This window comes from Oncorhynchus keta, chromosome 29 (assembly GCF_023373465.1).
Source record: "Oncorhynchus keta strain PuntledgeMale-10-30-2019 chromosome 29, Oket_V2, whole genome shotgun sequence".
In the NCBI taxonomy this organism is placed as follows: Eukaryota; Metazoa; Chordata; class Actinopteri; order Salmoniformes; family Salmonidae; genus Oncorhynchus; species Oncorhynchus keta.
In genome coordinates this window covers 24,636,361-24,660,230 of record NC_068449.1, presented here as the reverse complement: position 1 = coordinate 24,660,230, position 23,870 = coordinate 24,636,361, and the positions used below count along the sequence as shown (strand labels likewise).

Here is a 23,870-nt window from a genome sequence, read left to right as displayed (position 1 = left end):
AATATACTCTAGGAGTGTGTGTGTGTGTGTGTGTGTGTGTGTGTGTGTGTGTGTGTGTGTGTGTGTGTGTGTGTGTGTGTGTGTGTGTGTGTGTGTGTGTGTGTGTGTGTGTGTGTGTGTGTGTGTGTGTGTGTGTGTGTGTATTTATATATTGGTCCTGACTATATACCAAACATTAAGATCTGAACATGTTTACAGATCTGAGAAATAGGGAACATACTGTAAAATGACTCCCTCTTCAGTCTCCATTGACTTGCGTTGGATTTGCTTACACTGCATGTACTCTAGTGGTGTGTGTGGATTATATATGTATATTATTCTGATCTGATCACTTTAACATGTATTCACTGGACTTGGTTCATGAAATGCGTAAAAACACTCACCCCATGTGTCCAAAGACAATGTAGTACAATATCAAAAACTCACATTGTAGACAAACACTTTGGCCGATTTATTATTATGTTTTTCAGATTTGTCCATGAGTAAGCTCAGAGATTGTATTTACTAAAGGAAATGCTCCGCTATGGACATGAATGGGTTAATAAAAGGGTATTTAACAAATGATTTGAAGCGGTCTCGTTCACCAGTACGTTAGGTTTTGTTTAAAAATAAATGTTGATAAGCAGATCATTTCTCGGATGGAGGTATTTTTTCAGTGAGTAAAAAACCCACATTGTCGCTTGTTCCAGACTTTTTGCATGATTCCTAAATTGAGTCGTGATCTGACATTTTTAAACCTAATTCAGCCATCAGACTCCATTTACCCTTTTTATAGTGGGATTTAAACCTTGTCATATTCTATCAGCTACGTTTAGAAACCCATTCACACCATGACCATGACGTACAGTCTGTTGTTTTGACTAATGCCTGCCTCCATGTTTAAACAGCCCTTTGTCCTTTTGTGTTGAACTATAAAGGGAGTGGCTGGGTGTGTGTTGGTGAAGACAAAGTTCGTGTCCCTCATTCCCCAGATTCAGACAAATCAAGTGAATCTGATTCTGTTTTCCAGGAAGTGCTTTCACTCCCGGCCGCCCTCTCTCCATCTCTTTCTTTCCTTGCTTCCCCCCCTCCTCTCTCTCTCTGTGAGTGAAGGGGGAGAAAATGGAGCACCGTAGCTATGGTAACTGCATCAGGCAGGCACTCACTAGATCCTCACAGAGCTGAAGCATTTTAATAGAGCAGTATATTTCAGGTAGCATCTTTCATTCTCAGTATACAGTCCTATAACACCTTCACAGACCTTGCAGATCTGCTGCGATGCCCACTCACAAGATGCTATACTGCCAATGAAGTCACATGCTGCGGGCTATTGATAAGATAATAAGTAATTGATCGGAAAGAACTCCATCTTCTTGCCTGGTGGAAGGAGATACCCATCCACCATTTTAAATCGGATACAGTCTCCTTATTTTGGTCCTTGCTTGGCAGTCTTTGTCATTTGTCAGTGGGGCTGTGCTTTAAAACCAGGGTATGAAAGAGCTCACAGAGAGAGAGAGAGAGAGAGAGAGAGAGTGTGTGAGAGAGAGTGTGTGTGCTGGATCGCAGCTCGGCTCTCTGGCAACCGATCCCCTTAACGCCCACCCTCCAGTCCTCCTGCCTAGACCAAGGATGATTAGCCTGCGTGCTTGTGGCCCCTCCCCTCCCCGGCTGAGAGGGGGGGGGGTAGTCCCCCTTCAGTGCTCTCCTTTTGTCTGTGGATAAAGCAGCTGCCTCTTTCCCTGTTCAGCCATGGGAGCCGCAGGTCAGTACACACACTTCTACCGCACTAGCTAAAGCTTTTCTCTCTTTGTGCAATCTGTAGATCAGATCACAAGGCACATGAGGCACATTTGCTGCTGTTTGTCAAGTCTCTCCGGCGTTGCTGTCCTTGCCTGTCTGTCTTACAGCTGCTTTGCTTGGTGCGTGTGTGAATGTGTGTGTGTTTTTGTTGTTGAGCATCTCCATTACAAGCAATACTGTAGATAAATGGAAAATCATAGAGAGTGGGTTAGTGACTAGTGATATTGGTACTTGGTTTAAAGGGAGTGGCACTCAGTCAGATATATAGAGGTAATCCAACCTGATTGATTAGAGTTATTGATTACAAGGACAGAGGTCAGTCAGTATTGGTTATTGAGGGCAGCTCAACTGACTTGCTGACTTGGGCAGATGATTATGGGGAAATGGCAGAACGTGCCTAGCATTGCACCTGTCACCCACAGAGAGGAGGTAAAACGAGTGTCTTTCAGCACCCTGTTTTAGAATGCCTTTTTTTCATCCATAGATGCCTATGGTAGAAAATAAAGATGGCTGTCATTTCTGTGCTGTTCACAGCTCCACGGCTAAAATTAGTGCATGCGGGCAAGTAGGCAGGAGGGCTTAGGGAGGAAGACACCCAGGGGACCCAGCAGTGTTTTACTCCTCTCTAGAACAGGAGCACAAACTCTCTGGAACTGACTTTTTCTCCTCGTAAAACAGAGGGCTTGCAGGTGTCACATCAACAGCTGGCTGCTGGATTTACACTGAGCCATAGTCACTGGATGTGGAGGAGATAGCTCACTAATGTGGGTGAACCAGCCACTGTTCTCATGGAAACAGGCCTGTGTTAACAGCCAACATAGGAGAGGGCTGTATGGGTCACCTGAGTTGAGCTGGAATGGTGCACTGACTAGGCCTGATCCAGGGGTGATAAACCTGTGTCATCTTTGTTGGGGGCTGAAAACGGATGCTCTAAAACAGAGATAGCAGGACATGGCACCAGTCTTTTAAGACATAATTCAATTGGATGTATGAAAATAGTATATATTTAAAGAAATCTTATTTAGGTTACCAACTAGGCAGTATCCCCTCATTTAACTAGGCTGTATCCCCTCATTTAACTAGGCTGTATCCCCTCATTTAACTAGGCTGTATCCCCTCATTTAACTAGGCTGTGTCCCCTTATTTAACTAGGCTGTATCCCCTTATTTAACTAGTCTGTATCCCCTCATTTAAGTAGGCTGTATCCCCTCATTTAACTAGGCTGTATCCCCTCATTTAACTAGGCTGTATCCCCTTATTTAACTAGGCTGTATCCCCTTATTTAACTAGGCTGTATCCCCTTATTTAACTAGGCTGTATCCCCTTATTTAACTAGGCTGTATCCCCTCATTTAACTAGGCTGTATCCCCTTATTTAACTAGGCTGTATCCCCTTATTTAACTAGGCTGTATCCCCTTATTTAACTAGGCTGTATCCCCTTATTTAACTAGGCTGTGTCCCCTTATTTAACTAGGCTGTATCCCCTTATTTAACTAGTCTGTATCCCCTTATTTAACTAGGCTGTATCCCCTTATTTAACTAGGCTGTATCCCCTTATTTAACTAGTCTGTATCCCCTTATTTAACTAGGCTGTATCCCCTTATTTAACTAGGCTGTATCCCCTTATTTAACTAGGCTGTATCCCCTCATTTAACTAGACTGTATCGCCTCATTTAACTAGTCTGTATCCCCTTATTTAACTAGGCTGTATCCCCTCATTTAACTAGTCTGTATCCCCTTATTTAAGTAGGCTGTATCCCCTCATTTAACTAGGCTGTATCCCCTTATTTAACTAGGCTGTATCCCCATATTTAACTAGTCTGTATCCCCTTATTTAAGTAGGCTGTATCCCCTCATTTAACTAGGCTGTATCCCCTTATTTAAGTAGGCTGTATCCCCTCATTTAACTAGACTGTATCCCCTTATTTAACTAGTCTGTATCCCCTTATTTAACTAGTCTGTATCCCCTTATTTAACTAGTCTGTATCCCCTTATTTAACTAGTCTGTATCCCCTTATTTAACTAGTCTGTATCCCCTTATTTAACTAGTCTGTATCCCCTTATTTAACTAGTCTGTATCCCCTTATTTAACTAGACTGTATCCCCTTATTTAACTAGTCTGTATCCCCTTATTTAACTAGTCTGTATCCCCTTATTTAACTAGACTGTATCGCCTTATTTAACTAGTCTGTATCCCCTTATTTAACTAGTCTGTATCCCCTTATTTAACTAGTCTGTATCCCCTTATTTAACTAGTCTGTATCCCCTTATTTAACTAGTCTGTATCCCCTTATTTAACTAGTCTGTATCCCCTTATTTAACTAGACTGTATCCCCTTATTTAACTAGTCTGTATCCCCTTATTTAACTAGTCTGTATCCCCTCATTTAACTAGTCTGTATCCCCTTATTTAACTAGTCTGTATCCCCTTATTTAACTAGACTGTATCCCCTTATTTAACTAGGCTGTATCCCCTTATTTAACTAGTCTGTATCCCCTTATTTAACTAGACTGTATCCCCTTATTTAACTAGTCTGTATCCCCTTATTTAACTAGTCTGTATCCCCTTATTTAACTAGTCTGTATCCCCTCATTTAACTAGTCTGTATCCCCTTATTTAACTAGTCTGTATCCCCTTATTTAACTAGTCTGTATCCCCTCATTTAACTAGTCTGTATCCCCTTATTTAACTAGTCTGTATCCCCTTATTTAACTAGTCTGTATCCCCTTATTTAACTAGTCTGTATCCCCTTATTTAACTAGGCTGTATCCCCTTATTTAACTAGTCTGTATCCCCTCATTTAACTAGGCTGTATCTCCTTTGGGTGTTTACTAGTGTGGCTTATGATGTAGCCTAGTTTGTTCATTCTTATGGTCCCAAATGGGCCTTTCATCTGTTACTGTGCTCTAATTCCTCTGGCCGTAGAGCTGTAGAATGACCAGGTCACTTTAAGCTGTTATCTCTGGACACTATCTGGATCTATTTATGCCACTGGCTCCACAGGCCAATGATTAACCCAGCTCTGTGAATGGCTAGTACAGTTGTACTTACTGGGGAACCAGGTTGTGTTAGGGTACTGCAGGGTCGCTTGTGTGTGTGACCAGGCCGAGTGCTGACTACTACTACTGATAATCACACGTCACTGGCAGATAGAGTGCCACCACCGGTGTGTGGCAACATAAATTGAGTGACACTTGTTCAACAAGTAGTAGTCAGCTCGCTATTATCGTTGGCAAAGGTCACTCTATATATAGGGGAAAAGAAGCCGGATAGAAAAGTTTTCACTTAAGACACATTCACACCTACGTTTATGAATCCACAGCTGAATCAAACGCAATAAAAATATAGGTTAGAGCAAAATCCCACTCGTCAGGGGTCTCTGAGGACTTCTGACTGCTATGGGATTCCAGTTATTTGACCTAAATGCCTGGTACACACGGGATTACGGCACTGTAAGTGATATCACAGCGTAGACAGGAACACTGCAAATTGAGCACTGTGAAGTCATTCTATCACTGTAATGCTGAGGTGACCGATGGTTGGGTCATACTGTGTCATGCCGGGGTGACCTTACGGTTAGGTCATCATACTGTCACCGTGTAATACTGGGCCTAACTCTGGATCCTAACCCTGCTCTCCTGTCTCTGTCCTCCCCCCAGCCATTGACCTGCTCTACTGGAGGAACGTGAAGCAGTCTGGAGCTGTGTTTGGCAGCGTGCTCCTGCTGCTCTTCTCTCTGACCCAGTTCAGTGTGGTCAGTGTGGGAGCCTACTTAACCCTGGCCGCCCTCTCTGCCAGCATCAGCTTCAGGATCTACAAGTCTGTGCTTCAGGCTGTGCAGAAGACCGATGAAGGACACCCGTTCAAGTGAGTGGAAGATGAGGTTTTCTCAGCACATTAAAAAATCTGCCATTTACATTCACAAATCACTTTTACAAAGTCACTTTAGCCTAGACACCAACAGTCTCTTGTACTTTTCCCCCCAAACAGATCCTATCTGGAAGTGGAGATCTCTCTGTCCCAGGATCAGATTGGTAATTATGCTGACAAGGCTTTGCTCTACGCCAACACCTGTATGAAGGAGCTCCGTAGGCTTTTCCTGGTCCAGGACCTCATCGACTCACTGAAGGTCAGCCTCTCTCTCATCTCTCGGCTTTTACAAGAATGACATGGACACTAACACCTTACCAACACTCCGCTTTTTAATGTCTGTAATCTCACAACTATTTCTGTCAAATGTCATCAATGGACATGTTAAAACCTAAAATATCTAATTATTTTTGTATTTTATACCTTCTGTCAATCATCAAATAAACATACCATATATTGTGGGGGTGGGCTTGTTTGGTGAAGCAGTGCCAAGTGTTTTCACATTGTGTTGCAGTTTGCTGTGCTGATGTGGCTGCTGACCTATGTGGGCGCTCTCTTCAATGGCCTGACTCTGCTTATTCTAGGTGAGGATCCTCCAATGACTAGCTACTGTTCTACTCAGCTCTGCACCCCTTTACTGCCTTCCCACCATGTTGAGCCTGACATACAGCTCATATTTGATCTCTTCTAACATAATTTTATAACAAAACGGAATATAATGCATCATAATTGGAACCTCTCAATCTACAAGATCACAAAGCCAGTCTGTATGAGTTTTTACTATAATCAGTGGGCTGTAATAAGCACGCATCACAGTACCCCATTGTCAGTAAATGATTAACCCAACACAGAGAGAACAATACGCTGTGGAGCACATGACCTCCTGACAAGATCACAACATATGGTTCTTCATGGAACCAGAGTTTTACTGCAATCTGTATCAATTAAGTTCTGTATCAAAGTGGATTATTCCCTTCTGCCCTTTTTAGCAAAAACAATTGATTTTAATCTTAGATTAAAGTTCAGTCGCTTCACTTCCCAAACATATCCATGTGATGAAATTCTAAAAGGTTATTTATGAAGGTCTTTGTTCAAAGGTTTCATTCACAACTGAAGACATAAATTATCTCATATGTGTTATTTTTCTATTAACCTAGTGTAGATAAGTCTCTGAGCTGGAGTGGGGCTCTGTGGACACAATGTGTGCATATTTGAGTATATTCCCAGGGGGTGACGAGGTCAAACTGCTTTAACATGAGTCTCTCCCTCGCTCGTCCCCTACAGCCGTGGTGTCCATGTTTAGCATGCCCATTGTCTATGAGAAACACCAGGTAAGAATTTACCCTCACTCTCTAGAATACATTTTTGTTATTAACTCACAATATTTTTGTTATTGAATCTAAATTGTTTTCTGTCTCAGGCACAGATTGACCAATATGTTGGACTAATACGGACCCAAGTGAACTCCGTAGTGGGGAAGTAAGTGGTTATGACCTTTTCTACTCAAGAATGAACATGGTAGTTTCTGGAACATCCACGTAAGAAATAGATTGTAATGATCATCTTGATATAAACTAGAAAAGGTTCATGACTACACTGACATAAATCAGTACTGTATCTGAGTTGATCTCGTGTTTTGTCGCAACAGGATCCAGGCGAAGATCCCCGGGGCCAAGCGAAAGGAAGAGTAGACGCGAGTCTAGCTAACAGCGAGGTCCAGCTCAGACTCAGACAGCTTGATCATTGTTGGAGAGCCTTGTCATTATCTGTGGGGTAGTAGTACTGTTTCATCTAGGTGTTCTCTAAAACCAACCACTGAAGAAGCCCTGACCCCAAAACTGTCTAGAACGGTTAACAAAGTAAATCACTCGTGTTCAAGATCTTATGTCTAGGTAGACAAGTACACAATCCTGAACAAAAAGAACCAGCCTTTTTTTCTTTTGTGTTGCTTGTTATTAAGTGCATGACGTCAAGCCTTGAGTAAATATTTGATATATTTTGTGCAGTTTTTCATGCTACATGTTTTTGCTGTGCTTACAACAAACTAAGATTTGGCACAAAAAAAGAGATATGCCTACAGAAATGCTCTGCTGCCAATGTTAAATACCGCTTCATGTTCGAGTTTGCTGGTGGGGCTTCTCTCAGTATATGACAATATATATAAAATGATTTCCTTTTGGTGTCTTCAAGCACAAAATAATTTGACAATGTGTTTTAGATGTGGTAATTGTAGGGTTTTTGCTTTTGTATAACTATAAAGGAACTATACACAAGCTGGTGTTTTAGGTACCGTTGTTTGACTACCATGAAGACAAGGAATATCTGATGATATTTCATTTGTTTGAATTAACTGTCCAACTATACTCAATGTAGTTCTTAGACCCTGGACTAACTATTTGCACTTACAGTATGTATTTCATTACAGAATAAGAAAAATAAATGTTCCTTGATGTATTATGTTATAGTTTTTCAGACGCTTTACTGAAAACGGGGTCCAAGACAGAACTGTTTCATTTGACTAGGGCAGTCTAGTCTTGTGTTATAAATAAGAGGACATATGAGGTGTTCATGTTTCGTAGGGTACACGGTGCATACAACACTTGGAAAATCTCCAAAAGGGATTTGAAATTACATTCTATAAATACACGTTGATTCCTTCTGGCACAGAAGACCCTTTCATGCCTGCATGCGCATATCAGTATGCTGAGGTGACAAATTTAACTTGGCTGTTAGGTTACTCTGACAGACTATTCCTGAGTTTGAATGGAGACCGACAGTGACAGACAAGTCTCATCTGTTGTAAGCACTCAAATGTGTATTTTTGTAAGTACAGTACCGAACTGAAACCAGCACCATACCTTCAGACTAAGTCAGATTCATTTATAAAAAGAAAAATGGTAATGCCATTTATTGTTTTAAATATATCACTAATTATCAAAATAGAAAAGGATAGGTGTTTAGAAAGTATAATTACACCAGCACAGCAATAGAAAAGCTGAACAACATAACACAGAACAGAGAAGCATGGCAGGACCTTAAGTGAAATAAGTTACAACAATTGCACAATTTCTTTGTTGTTTAAATAATTATCAAAAGAGATTGTCCCTCCTGAGGGTTACCATAAGCAAGAATCTTGTAAAACATAAGAGTAGTGGGGGTGAAAACAGGACAGCATGCTGTGCTTCTGGTTGCTGCTTTAGAATGGGCTCATATGTTGAGCAGTGTGACAGGGTGTAGCTGGAACAGGACCCCTTTGCTCTTTCCATCTTCCTTTTGGACAATCTCCATCTTCTGACTGGGATCCACCTGTACACAACATGGCCACACCAGACAAGCTCAACATGAATTGTTTTAACACTAGAAATTATGATTAAGTATGGACCTTACGCTCTATAAAAGCTCAGGACAGAATTGATTGAAATGGGGAAAACTAACATTACACCATGAATTCAAGCCATACCTGGTTCCATTGCTTTGGTTCCTCATGGTACACAGGAGCAAGGTCTTCTCGAGGGGGTGACTTTGTAAACAGACTGACGAGTCGTTCGCGGCAGTCCTCCTGCAGGGTGTTGATCCTGTCAGGCCCCAGGTGCAGAGGACCATTGGGCCCCTCACACACCAGACGGTTAATGGCACCACGCAACGCATTGATCTGATCCAACACAAAACACACTGATTATATGTGGAAAGTTGAAGTTTTAAAACACGATACATATGGATATGAAGGGTCTATGAGGAACTATATGGATGTTAGCTACCTCAGTGATGTCCTCTACATCGAATTTGACATCAAAGGCGAGCTCCATGTCATGTTCAGGCAGGGCAGCTGCCTGAGACTGGACGTTCCACCCCAGACCACAGAGGGCACCAGTGTAGCTGGTCCTCTCGTCGTTGGTGCTGCAGAGAACAGGCAAAGTTACATTAACAGACCTTTATGACTAAATGCATGATTTGACGTGAATATGACACATTATTTATGTTAACATTTAATAAAAACCTGCCCATAATTGTACATTCCCTATAAGATCTCACATTCCCTATAAAAGGTATGGTAGGTCATTTGATTACATGTGATGAGTATACCATCTCCAAGCAGACCTACCGTAGCTCTGTGGCAGGGGTGAAGAGCATGGTGATGAGTGCAGGCAGGCCGTGGATGTGAGGCATCAGTGTGGTCTCCTTCAGTAGAATCTGGGTGCCTATATCAGCACACACATATACACATCTTACTGTTACGACAAAGACAAATGTACATTTCTGGTAGGGTCTAAACTAACAGCAAGCCCGTTGGTGGTTTGAGTCATTTAAAAAAATTTAAAAAAAGACTTGATGGGAAAACAATCGCAATCGACATGGAAATGACTCAAAATCGAAAGTGTAGAAATTATGGACAAAACATTAACACCTGCTCTTTCCATGACAGAGTGACCAGGTGAATCCAGGTGACAGCTATGATCCCTTTAGGCCTGACCCCAATTAGTCGACTGGTCGATTGTTTGGTCGTTAGGCTGTTGGTTGACCGAGATTGTGTTATTGCTCGACTAACACACACAACTAGACAACTAGTGAAAGGTTTGGACACACCTACTCATTCAAGGGTTTTTCTTTATTTTTACTAATTTTCTACATTGTAGAATAATAGTGAAGACATCAAAAATGAAATAACATATGGAATCATGTAGTAACCAAAAAAAGTGTCAAACAAATCTAAATATATGTTATATTTGAGATTCTTCAAAGTAGCAACCCTTTGCCTTGATGACAGCTTTGCATGAGTCTTGGCATGAGTCAACATCTCACCACATTTTATGCACTGCAGTGCTAGCTAGGTGTAGCTTATGCTTTCAGTACTAGATTCATTCTTTGATCCTTCGATTGGGTGAACAACATGTCAGTTCATGCTGCAAGAGCTCTGATAGGATGGAGGACGTCCTCTGAAGTTGTCATAATTACTGTGTAAGTCTATGGAAGAGCCTCCTAAGTATTGAATTGAAGTCAATGAGGACGGAAGCCAGCTGTCCTTCAGCTACGCTATGGTGCTACCCTACGGAGTGCTGTTGAGGATACTAGACCATTGCAAAACAGTGTGTTTTAATCAATTTGGTGGCGTGAATATATTTAGTTTTATCTCAAAACGACAACTTTTGTATTATTCTATTTTTAATGAAATTCACTGAGGTTGGTCCTCCCCTGAGGAGCCGCCACTGATATATACATATACAGTGCCTTCAGAGAGTATTCAGACCCCTTGACTTTCTCCTCATTTTGTAACATTACAGCCTTACTCTATAATGGATTATATAAAACAAATTTCTCAGCAATCTACACATAATACCCCATAATGACAGGTTAAGACATGTTTGCAAATGTATTAAACTAAAAAAACAGAAATATCTTATTTACATAAGTATTCAGACCCTTTACTATGAGACTCGAAATTGAGCTCAGGTGCATCCTGTTTCCATTGATTATCCTTGAAATGTTTCTACAACTTGATTTGAGTCTACCTGTGGTAAATTCAATTGATTGGACATGATTTGGAAAGGCACACCTGTCTATGTAAGGTCCCATAGTTGACAGTGCATGTCAGAGCAAAAATCAAGCCATGAGGTCAAAGGAATTGTTCGTAGAGCTACGAGACAGGATTGTGTCGAGGCACAAATCTGGAGAAGGGTACCAAAACATTTCTGCAGCATTGAATGTCCAAGAACACAGTGGCCTCCATCATTCTTAAATGGGAGAAGTTTGGTACCAACAAGACTCTTCCTAGAGCTGGCCGCCTGGCCAAACTGAGCAATCGGGGGAGAAGGGCCCTTGGTCAGGTTCACTCTGACAAAGCTCCTCTTTGGAGATGGGAGAACCTTCCAGAAGGACAACCAACTCTGCAGCCCTCCACCAATCAGGCCTTTATGGTAGAGTGGCCAGATGGAAGCCACTCAGTAAAAGGCACATGACAGCCCGCTTGGAGTTGGCCAAAAGGCACCTAGACTCCCAGACCAGATGAGAAACAAGATTATCTAGTCTGATGAAACCAAGATTGAACTCTTTGGACTGAATGCCAAGCGTCACATCTGAAGGAAACCTGGCACCATCCGTTCGGTGAAGCATCGTGGTGGCAGCATCATGCTGTGGGGATGTTTTTCAGCGACGGGGACTGGGTGACTAGTCAGGATCGAGGCAAAGATGAACGGAGCAAAGTACAGAGATCCTCTATGAAAATCTTTTCCAGAGCGCTCAGGACCTCCGACTGGGGCGAAGGTTCACCTTCCAACAGGACAACGCAGGAGTGGCTTCGGGACCTTGAGTGGCCGAGCCAGAGCCCGGACTTGAATCAGAACATCTCTGGAGAGACCTGAAAATAGCTGTACAGCAACGCTACCCATCCAACCTGACAGAGCTTGATTGGATCTGCAGGAAAGAATGGGAGAAGCTCCCCAAATACAGGTGTGCCAAGCTTGAAGACTTTAGGCTATAATCGCTGCCTAAGGTGCTTCAACAAAGTACCGAGCAAAGTTTTTTTGTAATTGTATTTTAATTTGTACCCAATTTTTCTCCCCAATTTTGTGATTACGATCTTGTCTCGTCGCTGCAACTCCCCAATGGGCTTGAGAGAGGCGAAGGTTGAGTCATGTGTCCTCCGAAACATGACCCGCCAAACAGAGCTTCTTAACCCGGAAGCCAGCTGCACCAATGTTTCCGAGGAAACTGACGACCGATGTCAGCCTGCAGGTGCCCGGCTCGCCACAATGAGTTGCTAGAGTGCGATGAGCCAAGTAAAGCCGCCCTGGCCAAACCCTTCCCTAACACGTACTACGCTGGGCCTATTGTGTCCCGCCCTACTGGACTCCCAGTCATGGCCGGTCATTTGGATATATATATATTTTTTTTAATCAGGATATTACATGCAGGCTGCAATGTTTTTATTTGTTGGCAATAAAGTTACTTTTTAGGTTAGTATTTTTTTCATTTTGGATAGGCATTTGATTTACCAAATTACAATGATTTTGAGATAGACGTTATTATAAAATGAAACGGTCTCACGAAAATGTGCATATGAAAACCATAACTGGCACGCAGATCGGTAGAAAAGGTTAGATAAATTGGCATTGCACATGAGAAAGGTTGCCCACTCCTCATGTAGCCTATTACCGGAAACTTCAGGAGCATGATGGTAGAATCTGTTAAAGCCAGCAGGAGCGGGAGGAGAATAGCTAGGTCAGGTTACATTTTTTCCCCCTTCTGGTTATCTCGATCTCTGGCGACATCTTGAGGCATCAAACCGTAAGCTTAAAGCATCAGACAAGGTCATTGCATATAGTTGGTTTTATTAAAACAGTGTGTCTATTTATGGTAAAATACATGTTTAAAAATGTTGAGCAATTGATTGGTCAAAAGAACAGACAACTTTGTCGACTAAGATTGTTTATCCGTTGGGGACAGCCCTAGATCCCTTATTGATGTCACTTTTTAAATCCACTTCAATCAGTGTAGATCAGTGGTTCCCAAACTTTTTATAGTCTCGTGCCCCTTCAAAACATTCAACCCCCAGCTGCCACACACACACACTGTACGATATGTTTAATAAATGTGAATGGGAAGTGACAGAGCTCTTATTGAACCAGTCTGTGCCTGTATTTAGTTTTCATGTTAGCGAGGGCCAAGAATCCACTCTCACATAGGTACGTGGTTGCAAAGGGCATCATTATTTGCCAAGGCAGGATACTCTGAGCGCAGCCCAATCCAGAAATCTGGCAGTGGCTTCTGATTAAATTCCATTTTCACAGAACTGTTTGTTGCAATTTCGATGAGGCTCTCTTGTTCAGATATCGGTAAGTGGACTGGAGGCAGGGAATGAAAGAGATAACCAATCCTGTTGCAAAATATAAATGGACTGTTTGAAAATGTGAAAAAAAGAGTTAAATAAAAATATTTTTTACATGTGAATCACATATATTTGGTGTACCCCTGGGGGTATTGCTGGTGTTGTTTGGGAATACCTGGTATAGATGAAGGGGAGGAGACAGGTTAAATATTTATTTTTAAGCATTGATTGAGACATGGATTGTGTATGTGTACCATTCAGAGGGTGCCTTTGAATGGGGTACGGTAGTAGGTGCCAGGTGCACCGGTTTGTCAAGAACTGCAACGCTGCTGGGTTTTTCACACTCAACAGTCTCCCTGTGTGGCAAGACTTATCCACCACCAAAAGGACATCCAGACAACTTGACAACTGTGGGAAGCGTTGAAGTCAACATGGGCCAGCATCCCTGTGGAATGCTTTCAACACCTTGTAGAGTCCATGCCCTGACGAATTGATCCTGTTCGTAGGGCAAAGGGGGGGTCTGCAACTCAATATTAGGAATTAGTGTTCCTAATGTTTTCTATACTCAAGTGTATTTCACTCTGTCCAGCTTGCCAACAGTTATCGAAACCTAGACAGTCCCGGGAGCATTGAAAATTCCAAAAGTGCTGGATAGAGGACTATTTTTTTTAAATGTTGAAGGTGAGTGCGGCCCTCCAGACCTCGGTGAAGACCAAATGCAGTCCGCAGGGCAAAATGAGTTGGACACCCATGGTCTAACCCTTATTCTAATGTGCTTATTATGTCCCAGATCATATCCCATTCCCAGTACTGTACCTGTCGCACTGACAGACACGGAGCCAGCCACCAGCATCCGCTGATGGCTGTCCTGAGGACTGTCATTCAACGCAACAGAGTTGATGCTGTCCTTCTCTATGAGCACCGACCTGTAAGGAGTTAACACATTCATTAGCACTGGTATATAGTGTCACCAGCACTGGGCCAAACTCTAACCTGATCTAGGTGACACTGACTAACCTGTAGTTGGTGACGTTGCTAAAGCTGTGGAAGTTGACTTTATGAGGACTGGATGGGCCATGCACACGAACCTGTGGGAAACAGCATCAGCAACACTTTACTTACAGTGAGCATTAAGACACAATGGGCATCCTGTAGCCACTAACATTCATCCACAATTATTCAATGCATGTTAATAGTAAAAACATCCCCCAGAAACAAATTGTGTTCCACAAATTCCTGAGAGGAATGTGTGGCCCTGGCCCACAGCCACTAATACACCGTAGAACAAAATGTACACCAGCTCACGTACTACCAAAATGTCTCCACCCTCTGGACAGGAGGCAGGCAAAAGGCAGAAAGACAATGACACCCTCTTGTGGTGAACAACTAACAACACTTCCTGGTTGAACCAGACAGGCAGTCTATTGAACACAGTAGCAGTCTATGAAATGCGAGTCAGCCATTTGGCCAGTGTTCTTGCCTTGCTCTTCAGAGAGGACTGGCTGGTCTTGGCAAAGGACTGGAGCAGGCTGTCAATTAGCTGCTTCTCTTCCTCCTTGCTAGTCTTCCAGGAGCTGCTGGTAGCGTTGGGAGTGAAGGTGCCGTCCTGCAGGTCTTTGTACAGAGACACCAGCACGTCGTGGATCTGCTGCAAGACACACAACCACACAGCACTGTCAGGGTCACAGCCTTTGTTTCTACTGCTGGACAGCAAGGAAACAAATGATTTATGTTTATAGCCAAGCCTAACAGGAAAACTATAACTGAACAATTTCCCATGAGCACAACATCATAGAAGTTGGCTTGTGTTTGAGGTACCTTGGACTCAAAGCTCTCCTCGGACTTGATGGCGTGTCCCTCCTGCATCATGATGTCAGCCACGCTGGAGGTGACCGTGTCAGTGTTGATGAGCAGCTCCACACGCATGATGCCGTGCAGGATGGAGAACAGAGAGACTATGAGCGGGTGGCCATTCACCAACGTGATAAAGCGGTTGCGGGCACGGCTGCTCCACTGGTCCCCCAGGATCATGGACTGGGCCGATGGACGCATCCCAGAGATCTGGAACTCCTGGGCCTGAGGAGACAGGGCAGAACACAATCCTAACAAAATACAGGACAAAGTCATACCAGAATATAGGGATACTAGATCAACTCTCTTGATTAGGATGTGGCCCAAAGATGTTTACCATTTTGCCTAAATAAAAACGCTGTAGCTGTACCTGGAATGGGTGGGCCATGATATCAGCAGGTAGCTTCCTCAGGCAGCTACACGACACCAGACTGGTGTTTCCAAAGTCCAGAAAGAAAACCTTGAACATTCAGAACACATGGTTCATCCACTAAAACTGCAATCAACCTGGGAGTGATTGTGTGTACTAGTGAGCTTAGTGAGCATGTGCTTGTACCTCCACAGAGCTGCCGCAGACATGCAGGATCTTGGCACGGTAGTAGAGGCCCTGCTCGTCGCCCTCAGAGAAAGGTGCCAGGCACAGCAGGTTTGGGTAGAGGGAGACAGGAACTGGACACAGCTCATGAGAATTAATCTCCGCTGTCAGATGGCGCTGCTTCTCCATGCTGGCATCATCCGCCTGGAAGCCCCAGAAGTGGCCCACCTCCACCACCTAGGGAGCCAAGATGAAGGAGGCATGCTTGGTTACCACATCCACTACAGACTGTGCATAGCCAAAATGGAGGGTATGTGATCACCTAAATTCAGTTCCTCTAGATAGAATCATCACCAGATTACTTATTTACACAAAAACAAGTCCCAGAAATTTGACTGAAAGAGGAGTCTCAGCCTGACTAACATCTGTGATGTTGACCACGAAGATGGGATTAGAGGGCAGCTTGTCTGGGTCGATGGTGCTGCTCAGCAACCCCACTGGGTAGACCGAGTTGTTCTGGAAGTCCACATTCACACTGAAAACCACAGGACAGAATGAATTATGCTTAAAAAGCCTGGAGGATCCCTCAAAGGGGGAACACAGTGCTAGTGTAACAGTCAAAGTCACTGAGCTGCATCATTGTATTAGGGAGTTATGGGACTGACCTAACTGACTGTAACTCACTCATGACAGCACTGTCTGTAAATGTGTGTGAGGAGGAGGGAGAGAGTCTGACTCGGCCTAAATCTACCCTCTCAGAGGCTGTGTGATGGCTGTAGAGGGTCAGCCAGAGTGCAAGCATGTCAGGTTACATCAAGGCCCAGTGTGGAGGGGTGCAGGCCTGCAGGGTTACGGGCAAAGCCCACTCCCCCCAAACCCCCCCACTAACAGGACACCTCCACCTTCCTAAAGAGGCATTTGGCCCTGAGCCAGAGCTGGCATTACCTATACATCAACTGTCTGACTAACTTTCACTCCGCTAAACGCATTCCTCTTGAGAAGTTGGGGTTAGACGATGTTACACCCATGCAGCAAACTGTATTTTGTAGGAAACGAGGATTAAAAACCCAGCTGAGTGGATTAGTAGTGTGAGAAGGATGTATAGGCTCCCTACCGAGCGTATCTCATGTGGCAGATGGTCCTGCTCCCCGCAAAGGTCTCCACCTCGTCACTGGGATGCACAAAAATGTCCAGAGGATGCCTCTGGTGGGCCAAGAGGAGGGCCAGTGACACCTCAGGGAGCACCCCCGACCCTCGAGTAGTCGTCCGGTAGAACTCTACATGCCCTCTGAAGGAACACACAACAAATGTTTATCTGTCTTACCAATGGACTATGGGCATTCTATAAGCTATGTAAGACCATTTAGGTCAAAACATCTATGAAGTATCTATCTATGAAACAGGTAACATAATGAGTTATTCTAAGTCCAGTGGAGGTTTGATCCGTTTGTTACCTGGCTCCATCGAAGGCTATGGACTTGACCTGGCCACACTGGCGGAACAGGGACTGCAGTTGCTTGTAGTACAGGAAACTGTAGGGGGGCAGGTTCCTCACCTGAGACGAGACAATCAAAGAGCATAGCAGTGGTCTAGAATTCACAACATACAAACACTGTTCATGAATGTATAGGAATCTGAAATCAGGGAATCAGGGATAGGGGGTAATGGCATCATACCAGCACTGTTGTTTTGGGATCATGGCCTGACAGGTCTTTGGAGGCCAGCTCTTCATCCATTTCCCCTTGAGAGAAATAGTTAGGGTAGTAGGCACCAGCGATAACCACCTGAAAGATGGAGTGCCTTCAGAAAGTATTCATACCGCTCGACTTATTCTACATTATGTTGTGTTACAGCCTGAATTCAAAATTGATTCAAATATGTTTTCCCCAATCTACAAACAATAGCCCATAATGACAAAATGAAAACATGTTTTTTTATTTTTTATTTTATTTACATTTTTGCAAATGTATTTAAAATTAAATAACATATTCAAATAAATATTCACACCCGAGTCAATACTTTTTAGAAGCACCTTTGGTGGTGATTACAGCTTTGAGTGGTCTTGGGTATGTGTATATCAGCTTTGAGTGGTCTTGGGTATGTGTATATCAGCTTTGAGTGGTCTTGGGTATGTGTATATCAGCTTTGCACATCTGGATTTTGTGATTTTCCCCTGCAGATTTTCTCAAGCTCTGTTAGGTTAGATGGGGAGCAGTGGGGTGAACAGCAATCTTACATTTACATTTACGTCATTTAGCAGACGCTCTTATCCAGAGCTTCAAGTCTTTCCACAGCTTTTCAATGGGATTCAAGTCTGGGCTTCGGCTGGGCCACTTAAGGACTTTCACATTCTTGTTCTGAAGCAATTCCAGAGTTGCTTTGGCTGTGTGCTTAAGGTCATTGTCCTGTTGGAACATAAATCTTCGCACCAGTTAAGGTCGTTTGCACTCTGAAGCAGGTTCTCATCAACAATTTGCCTGTATTTGGCTCCATTCATTGTTCCCTCTATCCTTACCAATCTCCCAGTCCCTGCCTCTGAAAAGTATCCCTATAGCATGATGCTGCCACCACCATGCTTCACGGTAGAGATGGTGTTATGCGGGTGATGAGCTGTGCCTGGTTTTCTCCAGACATAGCGCTTTGCATTCAGAACAAAGAGTTACATTTTTGTTTCATCAGACCAGAATCTTTCGCCTTATGCTTTCAGAGTCTTCCACATGCCGTTTTGCAAACTCCAGGCGTGCTGTCATGTGCCTTATCTCAGGAGTGGATTCTGTCTGGCCACTCTCCCATGAAGCTCAGATTGGTGAAGTGCTGTAGAGACCTTCTGTCAGGTTCTCCCATCTCAGCCAAGGAACTCTGTAGTTCTGTCAGAGTGGTCTTTGGATTCTTGGTCACTTCCCTGACCAAGGTTTTTCTTGCTTGATTGCTCAGTTTGGTCTGATGGCCAGCTCTTGGCAGATAATGGAGAACACTGTGCTCTTGGAAACTTTCAACACTCTAGAAATGTTATACCCTTCTCTAGGGTATTCCTTACCACAATTCTCTCAGCGATCTACAGACAGTTCCTTAGACTTCATGGTATAGTTTCTGCTCTGATATGCACGGTCAACTTTGGGACCTTATATAGACAGATGTGTTTCTTTCCAAATCATGTCCAAACAATTGAATTGGCCACCAGTGGACTCAAATCAAGTAGTGACATCTCAAGGATGATCAAAGGAAATTGGATGCACCAGAGCTCAATTTGGAGTGTCATAGCAAAGGGGTGTGAATACTTACCTAAATGAGACATTTCTGTATTTCATTTTCAATAAATCAGCTAACATTTCTAAAACCATGTTAGCATTTTATCATTATGGGTATTGAAGTGTAGATGGCTGAAAAAAATAGATACATTTAATCAATTTCCAATTCAGGCTGTAACACAACAAAATGTGGAATAAGTCAAGGAGTATAAATGCTTTCTGAAGGCACTGTATAAAGAGAAGAGGAGATTATATCAAATAGACAGGGGCTACAGTGTTAGCACTGCCGAATGATATTCTGAATAGCAGGGGTAGGTACAACAGATAATATTATAGTGTCATAATAATAACCATATAACTTTACATTGGAAGTAAGGTGTAGAGCTCCAGAATACTGACATGTGACTCAGTCTCACCTGCAGGATGAACCTCTGCTTGTGAAGGCTGGCGTAGTCCATTGGCACTGGGTTCTCAATCACGTGCATGTTGAACTGGGATGTTCTCTCCTTCAGGTCCTCATAGAGCTCGGCCACCTGGGGGTCACAGAGAGGCAGGGTCAGGTCAGGGATTGGGGTCACCTGGTGTGTGTGTCGTGAGATGCTGGTCTCTATACCTCTCTGATCCTCTTGATCTGGATGCAGTTCTCCTTGCCCCACTCCAGCTCGGACTGGGAGGAAGAACGCACACACACATACACACAACCTTACTGCAACCATCTCAACAAGATACTGGACCTTTGTCTAATGTCTTTAGGAACCTCCTTTATTACATACACGTCTATGTATTATCCATGTTTAAAGTTAATTGATGTCACCTAATGATCTACAGTTGAAGTCGGAAGTTTACATAAACTGAGTTTCAATCTATTTGGCTAAGGTGTATCACAATTCTTGACATTTAATCCTAGTAAAAATTCCCTGTCTTAGTTCAGTTAGGATCACCACTTTATTTTAAGAATGTGAAATGTCAGAATAATAGTAGAGAGAATTATTTATTTTAGCTATTATTTCTTTCATCACATTCCCAGTGGGTCAGAAATGTACATACCAAATACTAATTGAGTGTAGCATTGCCTCTAAATGGTTTAACTTGGGTCAAACGTTTAGGGTAGCCTTCCACAAGCTTCCCACAATAAGTTGGGTGAATTTTGGCCCATTCCACCTGACAGAGGTGGTGTAACTGAGTCAGGTTTGTAGGCCTCCTTGCTCGCACACGCCTTTTCAGTTCTGCTCACACGTTTTCTATGGGATTGAGGTCAGGTCTTTGTGATGGCCACTCCAATACCTTGACTTTGTTGTCCGTAAGCCATTTTGCAACAACTTTGGAAGTATGCTTGGGGTCATTGTCCATTTGGAAGACCCATTTGCGACCAAGCTTTAACTGATGTCTTGAGATGTTGTTTCAATATATCCACATAATTTTCCTCCCTCATGAGCCATCTATTTTGTGAAGTGCACCAGTCTCTCCTGCAGCAAAGCACCCCCACAACATGATGCTGCCACCCCCGTGCTTCACGGTTGGGATGGTGTTCTTCGGCTTGCAAGCATCCCCCTTTTTCCTCCAAACATAATGATGGTCATTATGGCCAAACAGTTCTATTTTTGTTTCATCAGACCAGAGGACATTTCTCCAAAAGTACAATCTTTGTCCCCATGTACAGTTGCAAACCGTAGTGTGGTTTTTCTATGGCGGGTTTGGAGCAGTGGCTTCTTCCTTGCTGAGCGGCCTTTCAGGTTATGTCAATATAGGACTCGTTTTACTGTGGCTATAGATCATTTTGTACCCGTTTCCTCTAGCATCTTCACAAGGTCCTTTGCTATTGATTTGCACTTTTCGCACCAAAGTACATTCATCTCTAAGAGGTAGAACGCGTCTCCTTCCTGAGCGGTATGATAGCTGTGTGGTCCCATGGTGTTTCTGCTTGTGTACTATTGTTTGAACAGATGAACATGGTACCTTCAGGCATTTGAAAATTGCTCCCAATGATGAACCAGACTTGTGGAGGTCTACACATTTTGGGGGCTGATTTCTTTTGATTTTCCCATGATGTCAAGCAAAGAGTCACTGAGTTCAAGGTAGGCCTTGAAAAACATCCTCATGTAAACCTCCAATTGACTCAAATTATGTCAATTAGCCTATCAGAAGCTTCTAAAGCCATGACATCATTTTCTGGAATTTTCCAAGCTGTTTAAAGGCACAGTCAACTTAGTGTATGTAAACTTCGAACCCACTGGAATTGTGATACAGTGAATTATAAGTGAAATAATCTCTGTAAACAATTGTTGTAAAAATTACTTGTGTCATGCACAAAGTAGATGTCCTAACCGACTTGCCAAAACTATAGTTTGTTAACAAGAAATTTGGGGAATGGTTGAAAAACGAGTTTTAATGACTCCAACCTAAGTGTATGTAAACTTCCGACTTCAACTGTAAATGCTCTCACCTTTGGATGCCTCAACTCTCCTTTGCTTCTGGACGTGTGCCAAGCCTTGAATGCGTTGACAAAAGCAATCGAATCACTCTGCACACCGTGTGCGAACGACAGCTTGCTCCTGAATATTCAAACAGGGACAGGGACAGGGATGACAGTCTTACAGCAGACAATAACTCAAATGGCAGTGACGAGGTAGATATTGTAGAAGTGTATATATTTTTTGCTGTATGAGAGAAAATACATTTTCAAGTGCTGACTCACCTGTACCCTGCCAGCTGCTGCAGGGAGGGCATGGCAAAGAAGCTCTTCAGAGACAGAGAGGCGGCTGAGAGAGAGACAGGTTGAGGAGTCGTGGCCTGAACACACACCTACAGACAAAGCAGAAACCACAGACCCCACTGACCTATGATGAGGCACTCCTCCAGACAGCCAAAGACGTGGCCGAGGACGATCATCTTCCCAAGGTGCAGGTCCACAGGCAGGTGAGCCAGGATCCGACCGAGAAACGTCAGCTCTCCATCAAAACGCTTCTGGCCTTGACCATCGTTCCCCACAGACAGTGCACCCATCTACACCTCACACACACGTCATGACAATTATCATTACCTCATTAATAACAATTGACTGCAAGAATACTTAAGCAACACACACACACACACACACACACACACACACACACTCAAAAATAGTCATAAAAAATACAAAAATGGCTCTGTCCATCAATCCTTCCAGCTAAAGAGCCCATCCACAGCACATACACAGACTTAATCAAAACACTTTACGCTCCGCTATGTCACAGCTGACAAACACACACACAAACACCACTGAGAGAGCTAATGCTAGCTGACGCAGAGGTCCTGACACAGCAGAACCAATGTTAGGAAACCACTGTAACATTACAAACACACAGTGACAGATTTGGGTGTTCAGCAACGTTGTATCTAAGATTCTTATTGGAAACCTCTCCACAAATACAGGAATCCAATGACTTCAATGGTTGTTTGTGATAAGGTCCACAGTGAGGTACCTCTTTGAGCTGGAGTATGGTCCTCTCAATGTCATTGAGTTGGGGGGTGAGAGAGCAGTGGAGAGGAGGGAGCGGGGGTCCCCCATGTCGAGAAGCTTCACCTTCAGCATGATGTTAGCCAGGGGGGCACGCTGGGAATAGTCAGAATAAAAAGTTTTATACACTGAGCGTACACAACTTTAGGAACACCTTAATATTGAGTTGCACCCCATTTTGCCCTCAGAATAGCCTCAATTTGTCAGGGCATGGACTCTACAAGGTGTCGAAAGCGTTCCACAGGGATGCTGACCCATGTTGACTCCAATGCTTCCCACAGTTGTGTCAAGTTGGCTGGATGTGCTTTGGGTGTTCTTGATACACACATTGGAAACGGTTGAGCATGAAAAACCCAACAGCATTGTAGTTCTTGACACAAACTACTACCATACCCCATTCAAAGGCACTTATATTTTGTTTTGCCCATTCACCCTCTGAATGGCACATATACACAATCCATGTCTCAAGTGTCTCTTCCCCTTCATCTACACTGATTGAAGTGGATTTAACAAGTGACATTAATAAGGAATCATAACTTTCACCTGATCAGTCATGGGAAAAGCAGGTGTTCCTAATGTTTTGTACACTCAATGTAGGTCTAGTAGAGTAGCATGCCTTGTCTTTCAGTAATCACACACAGTGCATCAATCCATCAACAAATAAATCCATCAACTTTGCAGTTGTTAAACATCATACTGGCGATCATAGTTATGAGCTTGGTTCTTTGCCATCAGGGCTGACCTAATGTTCGACTCTCTTACCACCATCTCAGGAACCACATAGTCTGGGATCTCATTCCTCCAGAACTCCTTGGTCACCAGCCGGTAACAGTAGCCCATAGACACTCGCCCAGCCCTGCCTAAGAGGGACAGAGGAGACGTGAGTCACAAATCCTCAGTGGCCATTCTAATTCTCCCCCTGAGTGCACATTTTGGTTTTGCCCTAGCACTACACAGCTGATTCAAATAACCAATTCATCATCAAGCTTTGATTATTTGAATCAGCTGTGTAGTGATAGGGCAAAAAAACAAAATGTGCACCCAGGGGGGCCCCAGGAACCCTGCTGTACTGTACCTCTACGCTGGTTGCAGTTGGTCTTGGAGGCCCAGGTGAGGCGGAGGGACTGGTAATGGGTCTCTTTGTCACAGACCATGTGTCGTGCCAGACAGAAATCAATCACTGTCAACAGGAATACGTCACAAACTCAGACATGTGGAGTGAATACAGTACGGCAGTACATATAGCAAGGAAGGTCTATAAACATTGTG

At 43.4% G+C, this 23,870-nt stretch overlaps 2 protein-coding genes across 4 annotated transcripts in view; one reads left to right on the top strand and one right to left on the bottom strand.

Annotated features, from left to right (window-relative positions):
* The window catches only part of LOC118362565 (reticulon-1-A-like), a 53,585-nt gene extending 45,479 nt beyond the window's left edge, over positions 1-8,106 (top strand). For 2 of the 3 annotated variants that reach the window (XM_035742990.2, XM_035742991.2), the window contains 6 exons: positions 5,439-5,646; positions 5,770-5,908; positions 6,164-6,233; positions 6,934-6,980; positions 7,070-7,128; positions 7,298-8,106. In XM_035742990.2, coding sequence (XP_035598883.1) covers positions 5,439-5,646; positions 5,770-5,908; positions 6,164-6,233; positions 6,934-6,980; positions 7,070-7,128; positions 7,298-7,340 — 566 coding nt within the window. In that variant the 3' untranslated portion in view covers positions 7,341-8,106. Of the gene's footprint in view, positions 1-1,595; positions 1,742-5,438; positions 5,647-5,769; positions 5,909-6,163; positions 6,234-6,933; positions 6,981-7,069; positions 7,129-7,297 lie in introns of those variants that run through there. The other variant, XM_035742992.2, reaches the window with a different exon arrangement.
* A 436-nt stretch (positions 8,107-8,542) lies between these two features.
* LOC118362563 (ATP-dependent RNA helicase TDRD9-like) overlaps positions 8,543-23,870 on the bottom strand; it is a 29,101-nt gene continuing 13,773 nt past the window's right edge. The window contains 23 exon segments of the mRNA XM_035742989.2: positions 8,543-8,955; positions 9,110-9,301; positions 9,408-9,546; positions 9,752-9,848; positions 14,288-14,397; positions 14,489-14,559; positions 14,952-15,119; positions 15,290-15,547; positions 15,693-15,782; positions 15,879-16,094; positions 16,281-16,392; positions 16,972-17,145; positions 17,312-17,412; positions 17,534-17,641; positions 19,522-19,638; positions 19,719-19,772; positions 21,549-21,657; positions 21,801-21,864; positions 21,943-22,108; positions 22,567-22,607; positions 22,610-22,697; positions 23,364-23,461; positions 23,677-23,781. Coding sequence (XP_035598882.2) covers positions 8,857-8,955; positions 9,110-9,301; positions 9,408-9,546; positions 9,752-9,848; positions 14,288-14,397; positions 14,489-14,559; positions 14,952-15,119; positions 15,290-15,547; positions 15,693-15,782; positions 15,879-16,094; positions 16,281-16,392; positions 16,972-17,145; positions 17,312-17,412; positions 17,534-17,641; positions 19,522-19,638; positions 19,719-19,772; positions 21,549-21,657; positions 21,801-21,864; positions 21,943-22,108; positions 22,567-22,607; positions 22,610-22,697; positions 23,364-23,461; positions 23,677-23,781 — 2,777 coding nt within the window. The 3' untranslated portion in view covers positions 8,543-8,856.